This window comes from Chlorocebus sabaeus, chromosome 11 (genome assembly GCF_047675955.1).
Source record: "Chlorocebus sabaeus isolate Y175 chromosome 11, mChlSab1.0.hap1, whole genome shotgun sequence".
In the NCBI taxonomy this organism is placed as follows: Eukaryota; Metazoa; Chordata; class Mammalia; order Primates; family Cercopithecidae; genus Chlorocebus; species Chlorocebus sabaeus.
The window spans coordinates 127,990,194-128,002,578 of NC_132914.1; the positions used below are offsets into that span (position 1 = coordinate 127,990,194).

Here is a 12,385-nt window from a genome sequence, read left to right on the forward strand (position 1 = left end):
TCCTGCATTAGAAGCTCAGAAAGAAACAGAAAACTCCAACCTGTGTAGAGCCTGGAGTGAGTCACGGGAGCAAGGGTCTCCTACCTTCTTTCCCCGCCCGGAGCAGCAGGGGCCCTGCCCCATGCAGAGCCACAGAGGCAGGGCGCCGCCTCACCCCACCTCCACCAGCGACTCCTGCAGCCTGGGCTCCTGTCTTCTGGCAAGTGCCCACCAGAGCAGCTCGGGATCCCAAATGTCTCAGAATCTTCCCTCTAGCAGAGCTACTCCTACAAGCCTATCCCAGCTGGGGCAGGGAGGAGACAGGAGACACCCGGCTCTGTCCACCTAGAGTCAAGGTCCTGCTGCCCACCGTGGGCTCCTGGCTCCAGCGGCGAGGGACAGCCCAGCAGTCAGCACATCCAGGCCTGGGCACGTCTCTGCGAGGCCCAGAGCCCAGTGGGTCCATGCATTCAAGGTCCTGGGGTGACTCCACTTAGCAGAGACTCAGAACAATCAGCTGCCATGGCCTCCCGTGGAATGGCTGTGATGCCACGATGAGAAGAACCAACCAACCCACCTGTCTCTCATCCACAAACAGAAGCAAACTGCGAGAACCTCCTCCTCCAGCAAGGGCGGTACAAGCAGCTCTGCAGAGCCACGGAGCGTCCACGGATCCCCAGGACAGGTTGTGGCTCAGGGAGGCGGCACCCACACTGGGCTTCCCAGGTCACACCTCCAGGCCCCGATTCCGGCTCTCACCTCCCAGGCTCACCCTCCCGGGGGAAGGAGGGGCTGGACACGGAGCCTGTGGCTGCTCGGCATGGGTGGTGACACTCTCCGTGACGTCCCTCGGCCGTCAGGACTCATTTCCCCAGTGCTAGAGGCAGCTCGAGGACGGCAGAAGGGCCCAGTCAGTAAGGATGGGAAGGTCTCACTGTAGATTATGACACGGAATGCCGGAGACGCAGACGCTCCTACCCCAGCGGCACCAAGGCTGCCGTCTGTGGAATCCCGAAGGTGACAGTTTTCTCTACCACGGGCCGCCCCAGCCTGCCAGCTTTGGGCTTGCTATGCATGGGATTATGTGCTAAACTTTGTGGGTGTCACAGGATGCTTCTGACAATATGATAATGAGAACCGGGGAGCGACTGGTATTTTCAAACTCAGTCATCTTTTTCTACTTACAGAGAATCCCGTTTGGAAAGACGTCACGGGAGTGAAGTTTTCGTTGTTCTGGTCTAGGGAAAAGTAGTCAGATAGGCCTTTTGGCTACATGCAAAGATAAGGCGTGAACTCTATTCAAGAATAAGAATGTTCAGAAAATCAAAGAGTAAAGCCACACAGTAATAATTCACACTTACAATGTGCCAGGCACGAACCCAAGCACACTGCATTATTCCACACGTGATTGTCCAACAGGCCTATGAGGTGGGGGGGTGTCCACCCTGTGGTCCCCTCCAGCTGTGAGGCAGGGGCAGGTGTGGATCCCACAGTCCCCTCCAGCTGTGAGGTGGGGGCAGGTGTTGGCTCCATGGTCCCCTCCAGCTGATGAGCGGCCCCCGCTGCCCAGAGAACCTCTGCTGCTGCCCTGGTTCCTCTACCCTGTCACTGACTCAAGGTCTTGGTTTCTATAATTAATCCCTCCCTCTTGCATATAATTTCTTCCCCTTTCAGTATCTATTATTTCCCATGTAAAATAATAACACCCTCCACTGACCTCACACTCCCTCCTGCATAACAAAGCCCTCCCTGTATAACAAAGCCCTCGGCAGGGCACGGCCTCACCTCCCATCTCTGCTGAGTCCACTTCATTCAGGCTTCCATCCCCAGCTCCCTCTGAAACCACACCTGTCCAGGTCACCAGCGAGGTCCGTGTTGCCAAACCCGGTGGCCCCGCTTCCTGGCCTTCCCAGGGGCAGCTTCCCCAGCTGACCATTCCCTCCTTCTTGAACCTCTTTTTTCACTTGGACTTGAGGACCCCGTACTCTTTCCCATCTTTGCCCTCCCCTCAGTTCACCTCAGGCTCCTCTGCTGAACCCTCCTCTTCTTCCAGACCTCTAGTTCTGCAATGCCCCAGCTCCCAGTCCTGAGCCCCTTCTCTCCTCTCACGTTCTCCCAGGTTGGTCTCCTCTAGTCTGTGGTTTGGGCACCATCTACACAGACGCTTCCCTGATTTTCCGTCATCAGCGCCTCCTCCCCAAGCTCTAGCCTCATATCTTCAATAGCTGATTTAATTTTTGACTTCTGTGTCCAGGTTTACCATTTACAAAGCACAACTCTTGATTATTCACCAGCAAACACACTTTCCCCTGCATTTTCTCCTCCCGGCAAATGACCTCACCACTGACCTGTCTGCTGAGGCAGACCTGGGACCACCCCTGAGTCCTCAGCATCCCCGCAGGAAACAAGCAGTGAGAAGGATGATTTACATGAAGCCCTGACTGGAAGGGCTACTCTCAGAGATGGGGACAGAGATAAGCAACAAAGGACAGATGTTGAGGGACCCAGAGACCAGTGACAGCAGGAAGTCCCCACCACCCTAGGCCAGAAGGAACCAGAGAGAAACAGAATTTTCAGAGGCCAGGGAAGGTGGGTCTCCTCGTGGTGGGACCTGGGGTCAGGCAGTGACCAAGCCCAGGGGCACGGGTCCAAAGCAAGGTGGCAGTGAAGGCATGCCCTATGCCCCTCCTCCTGCTTGTTCTTCCCACCACAGAGCCTCAGGAATCCGAGTGCAGATGAGGGGTGGATGCAGACCTCAGGCCTGGCACCTGGGAACAAAGCAAGAGAAGGCCAAGGGTGGCAGGAAAGGGGATACAGATAGAGAAGAATAGGTTCACGCCTACTCCCTCGTCTACCATGGGGGCGCGGGAGAAAGTGAGGGCCGAGGCGGACTCAAAAACAGGCTCCTCTCTGAAGACACGCCCCACCCTCACACAGGGGCGCCAGCAGAGGCTTGAGGGCATGCAGCTCAACCCCTATCAGCTACCAGCTGACCGCTGACTTATGTAGACAAGGGGACAACCCCTGAGAAGCAGACGTAAAATAGAAACAAGAAATTTAAAAACTGATGAGGGACATCAACGCCTACATACCACAGAGACAGGTTTCACAGATTTAGCCTGGGCAAGTTACTAACAAATGAATTAAAAATGAACAAGCAGAAATGCAGCAACAACAATCATCTGCAGCAGGCATCCAGTTCCAGAATTACCGCATTACTTAAAACATCAAGCTTTAAACAAATGATATACGCAAAGAAACATGAAAGTGGAACTCATCCATGAAAGCATAAAAAAGCAGCAAATATAAACTCTCCGTGTCTCCAGGTTTCTGATTTAGCAAAGACTTCAAAGCAGCTGTTATAAATAGGATCAAAGAACTAAAGAAGACCAGGTGTGGTGGCTCACACTTGTACTCACAACATTTCGGGAGACCGAGGTGGGAAAGTCACTTGAGACCAGGAGTTGGAGACCAGCCTAGGTAACATAACAAGACCCCATCTCTACAAAAAAATTTTAAATGGTGGCTCATGCCTGTAATCCCACCACTTTGGGAGGCTGAAGTGGGAGGATCACCTGAGCCCAGGGGTTCGAGACTAGCCTGGGCAACATAGCAAAACTCCATCTCTACAAAAAGTATTTTAAAAATAGCCAGGCATGGTGGCATGCACCTGTGGTCCCAGCTACTTGGGAGGCTAAGGTCGGAGGGTGGGGATCATCTGAGCCAAGGAGGTTGAAGCTGCAGTGAGCAGTGATTGTGCCACTGTACTTCAGCCTGGGTGACAGAGTGAGACCTTGTCTTGAAAACAAAAAGAAAATTTTAAAAAGAACTATTAACGCATAGTAGTTTAAGGTAGCAGGTAAAAAAATTAAAATACAAAGAACTAAAGAAAACTGTATTTAAATAATTAAAATAATAATAAATCAACAGAGATTCTCAACAATGCAGAAATTATTTTTTAAAAGGAGCCAAACTAAAATTCTAGAGTTGAAAAGTAATCACCAAAATGAAAATATTCACTAGAAGAGCTCAACAGTAGACCCAAGATGGTATAGGCGTGAATCTGTCAACTCGAAGTTAGATCAGCACAGGTTATCCATTATTAAGAACAGAAAGAAAAAAAGCTGAAGAAAAACAAACAGTACCTCAGAGACATACAGGCCAGCATCCAGCATCCCAAAACACACACAGTGGAAGCGGCAGGAGGAGAGAAGACAAAGACGCAGAAAAAGCATTTCAGCAAATAGTGGCCCAGAGCTTCCAAAAGGTGATGAAAAACAGAATATGCAGATATCTACACCTAAACTTCTAAACAACAGGACAAAATCTTGAAAGCAGCAAGAGAAAAATGACTGATCACATATAAGGGAGCATCAATATGATCAACAGCCAAATTCATGCTTGAGACACAGGAGGCTGGAGAGTGGTAGTATAAGATCCTCAAGGGCTGAAAGAAGAAGAAAAAAAAAGAACTGTAAACCAAGAATTCAATATCCAGCAAAACTATCCTTCCAAACTGAAAGTGAAATTGAGACATTCTCAGATGAAAAAAAGACAGAGAATGCATTGCGAACAGACTTGCTTTACAAGAGATGCCAAAGGAAGTCCTTGAGGCTGGAAGAAACTATTCTAGAGAGAGATCCCAGCCTGTAGGTAGAAATGCAGAGCACCAGAAATGGTCGCTAGGTATGTTAACATAAAACGCTCTGCAAAAACACTTCTTTATTTTCTTAACTTCTTTAAAAGATGTAAGATTGCGTAAGACAGTAACTTTATCCAGAATACATAAGGAACTCTTAAAATTCAAAAATAAGCCAGGTACAGTGATTTACACCTATTATCCCAACACTTTAGGAGGCTGGGGTAGGAGGATCACTTGAGCCCAGGAGTTCAAGACAGCCTGGGCAACATAGTGAGACCCTATCTCTACAAAAAAACTTAAAAATAGCCAGGCATGGTGCCGTGCACCTGTAGTCCCAGCTACTCAGGAGGCTGAGGCAGAAGGATAGCTTGAACCCAGAAGGTTGAGGTTGCAGTGAGCCATGATTGTGCCACTACCCTCCAGTCTGGGTAACAGAGCAGGACCCTGTCTCAAAAAATATATAAAATTAAAATTAAATAAAACTCAAAAATAAGATAGCCAAATTTAAAATGTGCAAAAGATTTGAGTTAATATCTTACTTTAAAAGATCTATGAATGGCTAATAAACACAAGAAAAGATATCAACATTGTTCATCAGTAAGAAAATGCTAATGAAAACCAAAGGGAGACACCACTCGGTACCCACTAGCACAGATAGGTTTAAAAACATAACACAATACCAAGAGTTGGTGAGGACGTGGAGAAACTGAAATCCTTATCCTTTCCTTTTTACTTGGAAGTAAAATGACATAGCATTTGGAAAGTTCAGTTGTTCCTTAAAATGTTAAATATAAATTTACATATGACCCAGTATTTCTATTCCCAGAAAGCTACTAAGGAAAATGAAAACATAGGTCCATATAAATATATGTACACAGATGTTCATAGTAGCATTATTCATCATAGTAAAACTGGCGGCTGGGCACGGTGGCTCACGCCTGTAATCCCAGCACTTTGGGAGGCCGAGGCAGGCGGATCATGAGGTCAGGAGATCGAGACCATCCTGGCCAACACGGTGAAACCCTGTCTCTACCAAAAATACAAAATATTAGCCAGGCGTGGTGGCAGGCGCCTGTAGTCTCAGCTACTCACGAAGCTGAGGCAGGAGAATGGCGTGAACCTGGGAGGCGGAGCTTGCAGTGAGCCAAGATTGCCGCCACTACACTCCAGCCTGGGCAACAGAGCCAGACTCCTCAAAAAAAAAAAAAAACTGGCAACAGTTCAATGCCCGTGAGGTGGCGAAGGGACAGTGTCCCCCTACAATAAAGGAAGCTCAGCAGCAAAAGGGGACCGACTACCCACGCGTGCTTCACAGGGACCGCCTCGGTGACGCTGTTGAGTGAAAGAGGCCAGATGCAGAAGGCCTCATGCCTGACTCTACTTTGAGGAAACGTCCAGAAAGACAAACTGATGGAGAGAAAGCACTGCCGGGGGTGGCCTAGCGCCGGGATGGGAGCTGGGACTAACAGCAAATGGGCATAACGGTAGTTTTGGGGTGATGGAAATGTTCCCAAAAAAGAGGGTTGTGATGGTGACACAACTCTATTAATTACTAAAATCATATAATTACACAGTTATGATGGATGAATGTATGGTGGATTATACCTCAGTAAAGCACTTTCTCAAACACAACGAAGGAATGGCCGACAATACTTCCCTCCAGGCCTGCTGCCAGCCTGCCAGCGACAGAGGCCCCCCTCCCCGCACTGCGCCCGCCCCTGCGCCCGGGGCAGTCCTCTACACTTGAGTGTTTTAGCGTCTGGGTCCTAATTCCTAGTGGGAGCACAGAGGACACAGGGAATGTTGGGAGCTACATGGACCACGTCTTGGTCCTATGGGACCTGGCGCTACTTGACCCAAGGCCACACCAGCTTGTAGACACGAACTTTTGGGGAGACTGAGTCCTAAGAGATCCAGCTCTCCATGCCACACAGGCGGAAAGGAAGTAGCTGGAGAGTCCGCTGCCCACAACACCCCGTGCTCCACGGCCTCACCCCCAGGCCGTCACAGAGCCCCAGTCTCACTTCAGTGCAACCCTTGCAGTCTGCCCACTCCTCCAGACATGACGCTTAGAACCTTACCTCGCTCTCCAGCTCAGAGCCCGGCTCCCATGGCGGGGTCAGACCTGCCCTGGCCTCTCCCCTCCGCCTGAGCCACGCCCGGCTTCCTGCTCACCAGGCCTGCGTTAGTATCTGCAGCTGTGCTTCTCCGGCCGCCGCAACACCGGCCTTCCCGCATTGCTCCAAGACACCGAGCCTGGTGCATGGTCAGGAAATTCAACAGTTTCAGAACACTGTCACTTTCCCCGCCTGACGACCAGCGTTGTACTCTACTCACAGGGCAACCTGCTTTAGCAAACTCAGCGACACATTAAAAAGTACAATTTGCAAAGAAAGGCAAAGGAGAGCTATCACCTGGCTGGGTGTCACCTAGAGACTGGGCCCCGGGAGAGCGCTCCTCGGTGAACTTGCGAAGCATGGAATTTACATGAAATGAAAAAGGCACAGTCTTTAGTCCTGGAAAGCCACCCTGGGATTCTCCAACTCCATCCGTCTTTTTCACAGGCAGGGAACTGAGGCCCCAGGAGGCCCAGGTCACCCCACCCCAGGAGGCAAGGCCCCCTCTGCGCTCTCTGGAACCTCTCCCTGGCAAGAAGCCAGAGGCCCTGTTTTCTCAGGCTTAGGAATCTGCAGTCTTTTGTCAAAGGCTGCGGGTCAGAAGAGGAGGGCCACGTGCTGCCTTCAATTTCTCTTATTGCTCAAACGGAAAACAATGAAACAGGGCCGGCCACGCCACAGCCTGCCGCCTGCCAGTCACTGAAGGCCTGGCGCGCATTTCCATAGCTCCTCTGACGCCAGGAAAATCAGAGCCATCTCCGGAGGGCTCCTGCCTCTGGATGTCTGAATGTTCTTACTTTAAACACAGTGTGACGCTCCACCCCTCCCACACCGCGCACAAACGAATTTTAACAAAATCTTTAAACCAGAACTTAACAAAAGGTTGCGTGCTACCAGGTCCATTCCGTTCCGTGTGAAACCAACTAGGAAAATCCGCATGAGGCTTTTCCTCTGCTGCGCCGAGGGCCTGGTTTCCAGTCATCTGAGAAGCTGTGTGCGCCCCGTATGGTCTGTTCTTTCCTTTATAAAGGGCTCGCCTTTGTCAACAGTGAGTGTTGTGGTGGCAACTAAAATAAGGAGCCGTCCAGCGCTCCTAGGGAGGGAAACCCGGGCAACTCCGCAGGCGCCGGCACTGGCCACAGACCCACGCCTGGGGCACGCGTTTATATTCAGCAGAGCACGGGAGTCAGGCAGCGCGGGCGGGGGCGGGAAGAGGGTCTGCGCCCTGGCCACGGTGTGGGGGACCCAGCCCTCCCCCTTCCCGGGGGCTGAGTGGGACTCTCCACGGGGGCCAAGCAGGTTTTCCTGGTTTTTCTGCCCCTGTCCGGTGGATATGCAACCTTTCCAGTTTGAACTCCACCTCGGTTTAATCCACTTTTTAAACTCATGAAAGGATGTGATTGTAGATTTGAAGACATTCATAAAAAGTCATTTAGGCAATAAATACTATAGGAGTACGCTGTCTTTAAAAAGTATAAATAAGTTATTGACTGTGCACGGCTGATTTGAAAGGAAATTCATTCTGGGAGAAATAGAGAAATAGGAGATTAAAATGAACATCTAGGGCTCTGTCTCCATGAATTAGTTTTCTACACTTCTATCTTCTCTTGTTTTTAAATTGTGGTTTGCAAGTGTCACTTTCCAATATGATCAGAATTCGGTAAGCGTTGAGGAAGTAAAGAAATTCTACTTAATAAGAAAAACTCTGAAAGAGGATTAAGTATAGAGGATAAATAACTCAGAACATAGTGAGGGACAGGGAGATCCCCCCCATTAACAAATGGAATGTGTCAAGTTGACAGAAGAATTCCAACAGAGTGACTCTGAGATAGAGCCCAAATTCACTGAATTGGTATTTGTTAGAAACAGCAAGAATTCCGGCGAGTCCCTTACCACATGGTACTGACATCTGAGCCGTGAACAACAGAAGCTTGTAATATAACACTAATAATCAAAAAATTACCAAATACTTCCAAAATTACTCACATCATTCCACGTAAGAGCCACAAGAGCAATTTTCCTAGTAGAACAATTTATTAATGAATATGCAATAAAATATCTCCCCAAAATCTTTCCAGAAATGACAAAGCAGGAAGTGAATACTTTTATGCTTCTCTGGAAATTTTTAATGTAAACATGACATATTTGAAGAACTGACTAAAAAGTCACAAGTGAATCTGTAAATACATTTTTAAGTCTGACTTCAAATCGGTACATGAGGCTTAGACATACACGTCATTGGACAAGTGACTTAAATATCTAAATACAAATCAAATAGCATTTTCATAACTTCAACTATAAAAACACAAACATCAGCAGGTACTGCAAATCTAAGATGAATAACTTGAAAAATACCATAATAAGTGTTGCAAAAGGGGAGGACTCATATGACAGAGCTTGAAGGAAAAGTGGGACATCACGGGAGGCAGGTCCCCCCGTGGACGTGATTCCATGCAGGCGTGGAGTCCTGCTGCCACCAGCGTGATCCTGAAATATTGAAAACCCGCAAGACAAGTGATACCTTCAACGAAGCCACAAATCAGTGAGCACATCCCATGACAGGGTGTTTAAAGACCAAAAGAAAAAAAACAGAGGCAGAATTCCCCTAATAACTGCCACACAGTGACCACCATCGAGTGATCCAACGGACGCGTCACGGATGAGGGAGACTCGGAATTGTGTTCAGTAAGGGACGCGGCTTCTAAGCTATTCAATATTCTCCACACCCACTGTTTGGAATCAGGCATCCCAGTTTCAAACCAAACAGTGTTAAAAGTCACATGCTTATACCATCACATACAGGAGTCACAAGAGTTAATGATATTTGGGGCATCCTTCGTGCACTCCTTTAAAATTCTGACCAGTTACTCTCTTAACAGATGTCCGTTCACCAGTTCATACATTTTACAAGTCTAAAAATAAGTCATATTCTTCTACTAAAAAAAATGAGCAATAAAAAGGTTTAATTATCATGAATTCCTATACATTTTGGAAATTAACTTTTAAAGTTCAGCAAAACATTAGGTACTTAACAACATGTACGTGATCTGTCCAATAGTTTAAATTGATAAGAATTACTCCATGTCTTAGGAATAATTTCCTCGAGTCCCCAGAGTACTGAACCTCGGTTTCATCACCTTCTTAAATTCAGACTTCATCCATGCAAACTGGGAAACTCGAATCTCATATTTAGTGAAAAGAGACCATGGTCTTTACAGTGCAGTAACCATTCATTACCCCAGGGGAGGGAAGAGGCAGAAATGGAGCTGAGGCCGAGGCGTTTCTGGAGGGCACCAGCACATTTAAACTCACAGAAGGCACTTGAGGCGGCTTTGAGGGGCTTTGAGGGGCTTTGGAACCAATGTTTTCTGTGACCAGGGGAAACTTTGTAAACAACTGTAAAAGGTAGCTCCAACGCCATGAAGCTTCCTGTTTCACTCAAAAGGCCACACTCAGTATATAAAAATGGGGTAAGATGCTAATATATTAAACAATTTATCAACATTTAAAATTATAGATATCTTACAAAAACCTGTGATAAAAATTATTTCTTCCAACAGGAAATAAACACAACAGTATAAAAGGCCTCTTAATTAGCACATACTAGCTGGGAGAGGGGGAAAGGAAGCCTTAGACCTGAGGTCCAAAAGCTTCAGAACGGCCGGGCGCGGTGGCTCACGCCTGTAATCCCAGCACTTTGGGAGGCTGAGGCAGGTGGATCCGCGGTGGCTCATGCCTGTAATCCCAGCACTTTGGGAGGCTGAGGCAGGTGGATCACGAGGTCAGGAGTTTGAGACCAGCCTGGCCAGCATGGTAAAACCCCGTCTCTACTAAAAAAAATACAAAAAATTAGCTGGGCGTGGTGGCACGTGCCTGTAATCCCAGCTACTCTGAGGCTGAGGCAGGAGAATTGCTTGAACCCGGGAGGTGGAGGCTGCAGTGAGCCGAGATCGCACCACTGCACTCCAGCCTAGGTGACAAAGCGAGACTCCATCTCAAAAAATTAAAAAAAGCTTTATAACATAAAGCAGTCCTTCCTAATTAAACTTCATGCACATTTGTAACACTGAAATATTTTTAATATTAAAATGTTCAATATTCTCTTAGTTCAAGGCCAGTGAGAGAGAAGGCTCACACTGCTCACATCCTGTAGTGTGTCATTCAGGGTCACGCATCACGCCCACTGTGCTTACGGCGCTTTCACTGAACAAGACGTTCGGTTGTGCTTCTTCCATGAATTCGTAAATTAAAAGGTCAGTCCTCAATGCCGGGTTACAGCGTCTGAGATTCATTCACGAAATGACAGGATGCTCATCTGGTTGCAGATGTGGTCTGAGTCTCCAAGGATAAATGGCTCTTGGGATATGGTTGCTATGACAATGTTGTTGCTAGGATAATTCCAAGGATCACAAGCAAAATAATTACACAAATAATAATGAATATCATTTTCTGCAAGATAAAGAAAAACATTAATTTGCAATGTATCAAAGAAATCAACAATGTCATCTGCTAACTAAATCCTTCTGGGATTTGGGATAGTTTAAAAAATATATCCAGGGGGCCAGGCGCGGCGGCTCAAGCCTGTAATCCCAGCACTTTGGGAGGCTGAAACGGGTGGATCACAAGGTCAGGAGATCGAGACCATCCTGGCTAACACGGTGAAACCCCGTGTCTACTAAAAAATACAAAAAACTAGCCGGGCGAGGTGGCGGGCGCCTGTAGTCCCAGCTACTCGGGAGGCTGAGGCAGGAGAATGGCGTGAACCCGGAAGGCAGAGCTTGCAGTGAGCTGAGATCCGGTCACTGCACTCCAGCCTGGGCAACAGAGCAAGGCTCCATCTCAAATAAATAAATAAATAAATAAATAAATAAATAAATAAATAAATCCATCATCAAGAAAGGACTCCTCCTTGTCATAGAAAAGAATGTGCTCTCAGCTCACTGTAACCTCCGCCTCCCGGATTCAAGCGATTCTCCTGCCTCAGCCTCCCGAGTAGCTGGGATTACAGGCACCCGCCACCATACCCAGCTAATTTTTGTATTTTTAGTAGAGACAGGGTTTCAGCATGTTGGCCAGGATAGTCTCGATCTCTTGACCTCATGATCCACCCACCTCAGCCTCCCAAAGTGCTGGGATTACAGGTGTGAGCCACCACGCCCGGCCGACACTTTCTTTTAATCATAATAAAACTCCAGGATTGCTGTTAATTGGATGAATTACACATCTTTTTAAAACTTTACATGAATTTCTTGTTGGCTGAAAAATCCTATTTTTTCTTTCTTTTCTGAAAGGAGGTGTCACTCTGTTGCCGAGGCTGGAGGGCAGTGGTGCAGACATGGCTCCCTGCAAACACATCCTCCTGGGCTCAAGCAATCCTCCCACCTCAGTGTCCCAAGGAGCTAGGATGACAGGCATACACCACCATGCCCGGCTAATTAAAAAATACGTTTTTAAGAGAGAGGGTCTTGCTGTGTTGCTCAGACTAGTCTCGAACTCTTGGGTTCAAGGGATCTTCCTGCTTTGGCCTCCTGAAGTGCTGGGATTACAGGCATGAGCCACTGCACCTGGCCTTATCTATTTTTTGCATTTAAATGTGACGAACATGTGTAAGAAATCAACAAGACATTCATTCATTCTTCTACTGCAT

The 12,385-nt window shown here is 47.8% G+C and overlaps 1 protein-coding gene across 9 annotated transcripts in view; it reads right to left on the minus strand.

The window, feature by feature from the left end:
* Window positions 1-8,752: 8,752 nt before the first annotated feature.
* The window catches only part of STX2 (syntaxin 2), a 53,209-nt gene continuing 49,576 nt past the window's right edge, over window positions 8,753-12,385 (minus strand). For 4 of the 9 annotated variants that reach the window (XM_008005226.3, XM_008005228.3, XM_037987329.2 and 1 more), the window contains one exon: window positions 8,753-11,126. In XM_008005226.3, the coding sequence (XP_008003417.2) occupies window positions 11,031-11,126 (96 nt within the window). In that variant the 3' untranslated portion in view covers window positions 8,753-11,030. Of the gene's footprint in view, window positions 11,188-12,385 lie in introns of all 9 variants that reach the window. The other 5 variants (XM_073021242.1, XM_073021241.1, XM_073021240.1 and 2 more) reach the window with 2 other exon arrangements.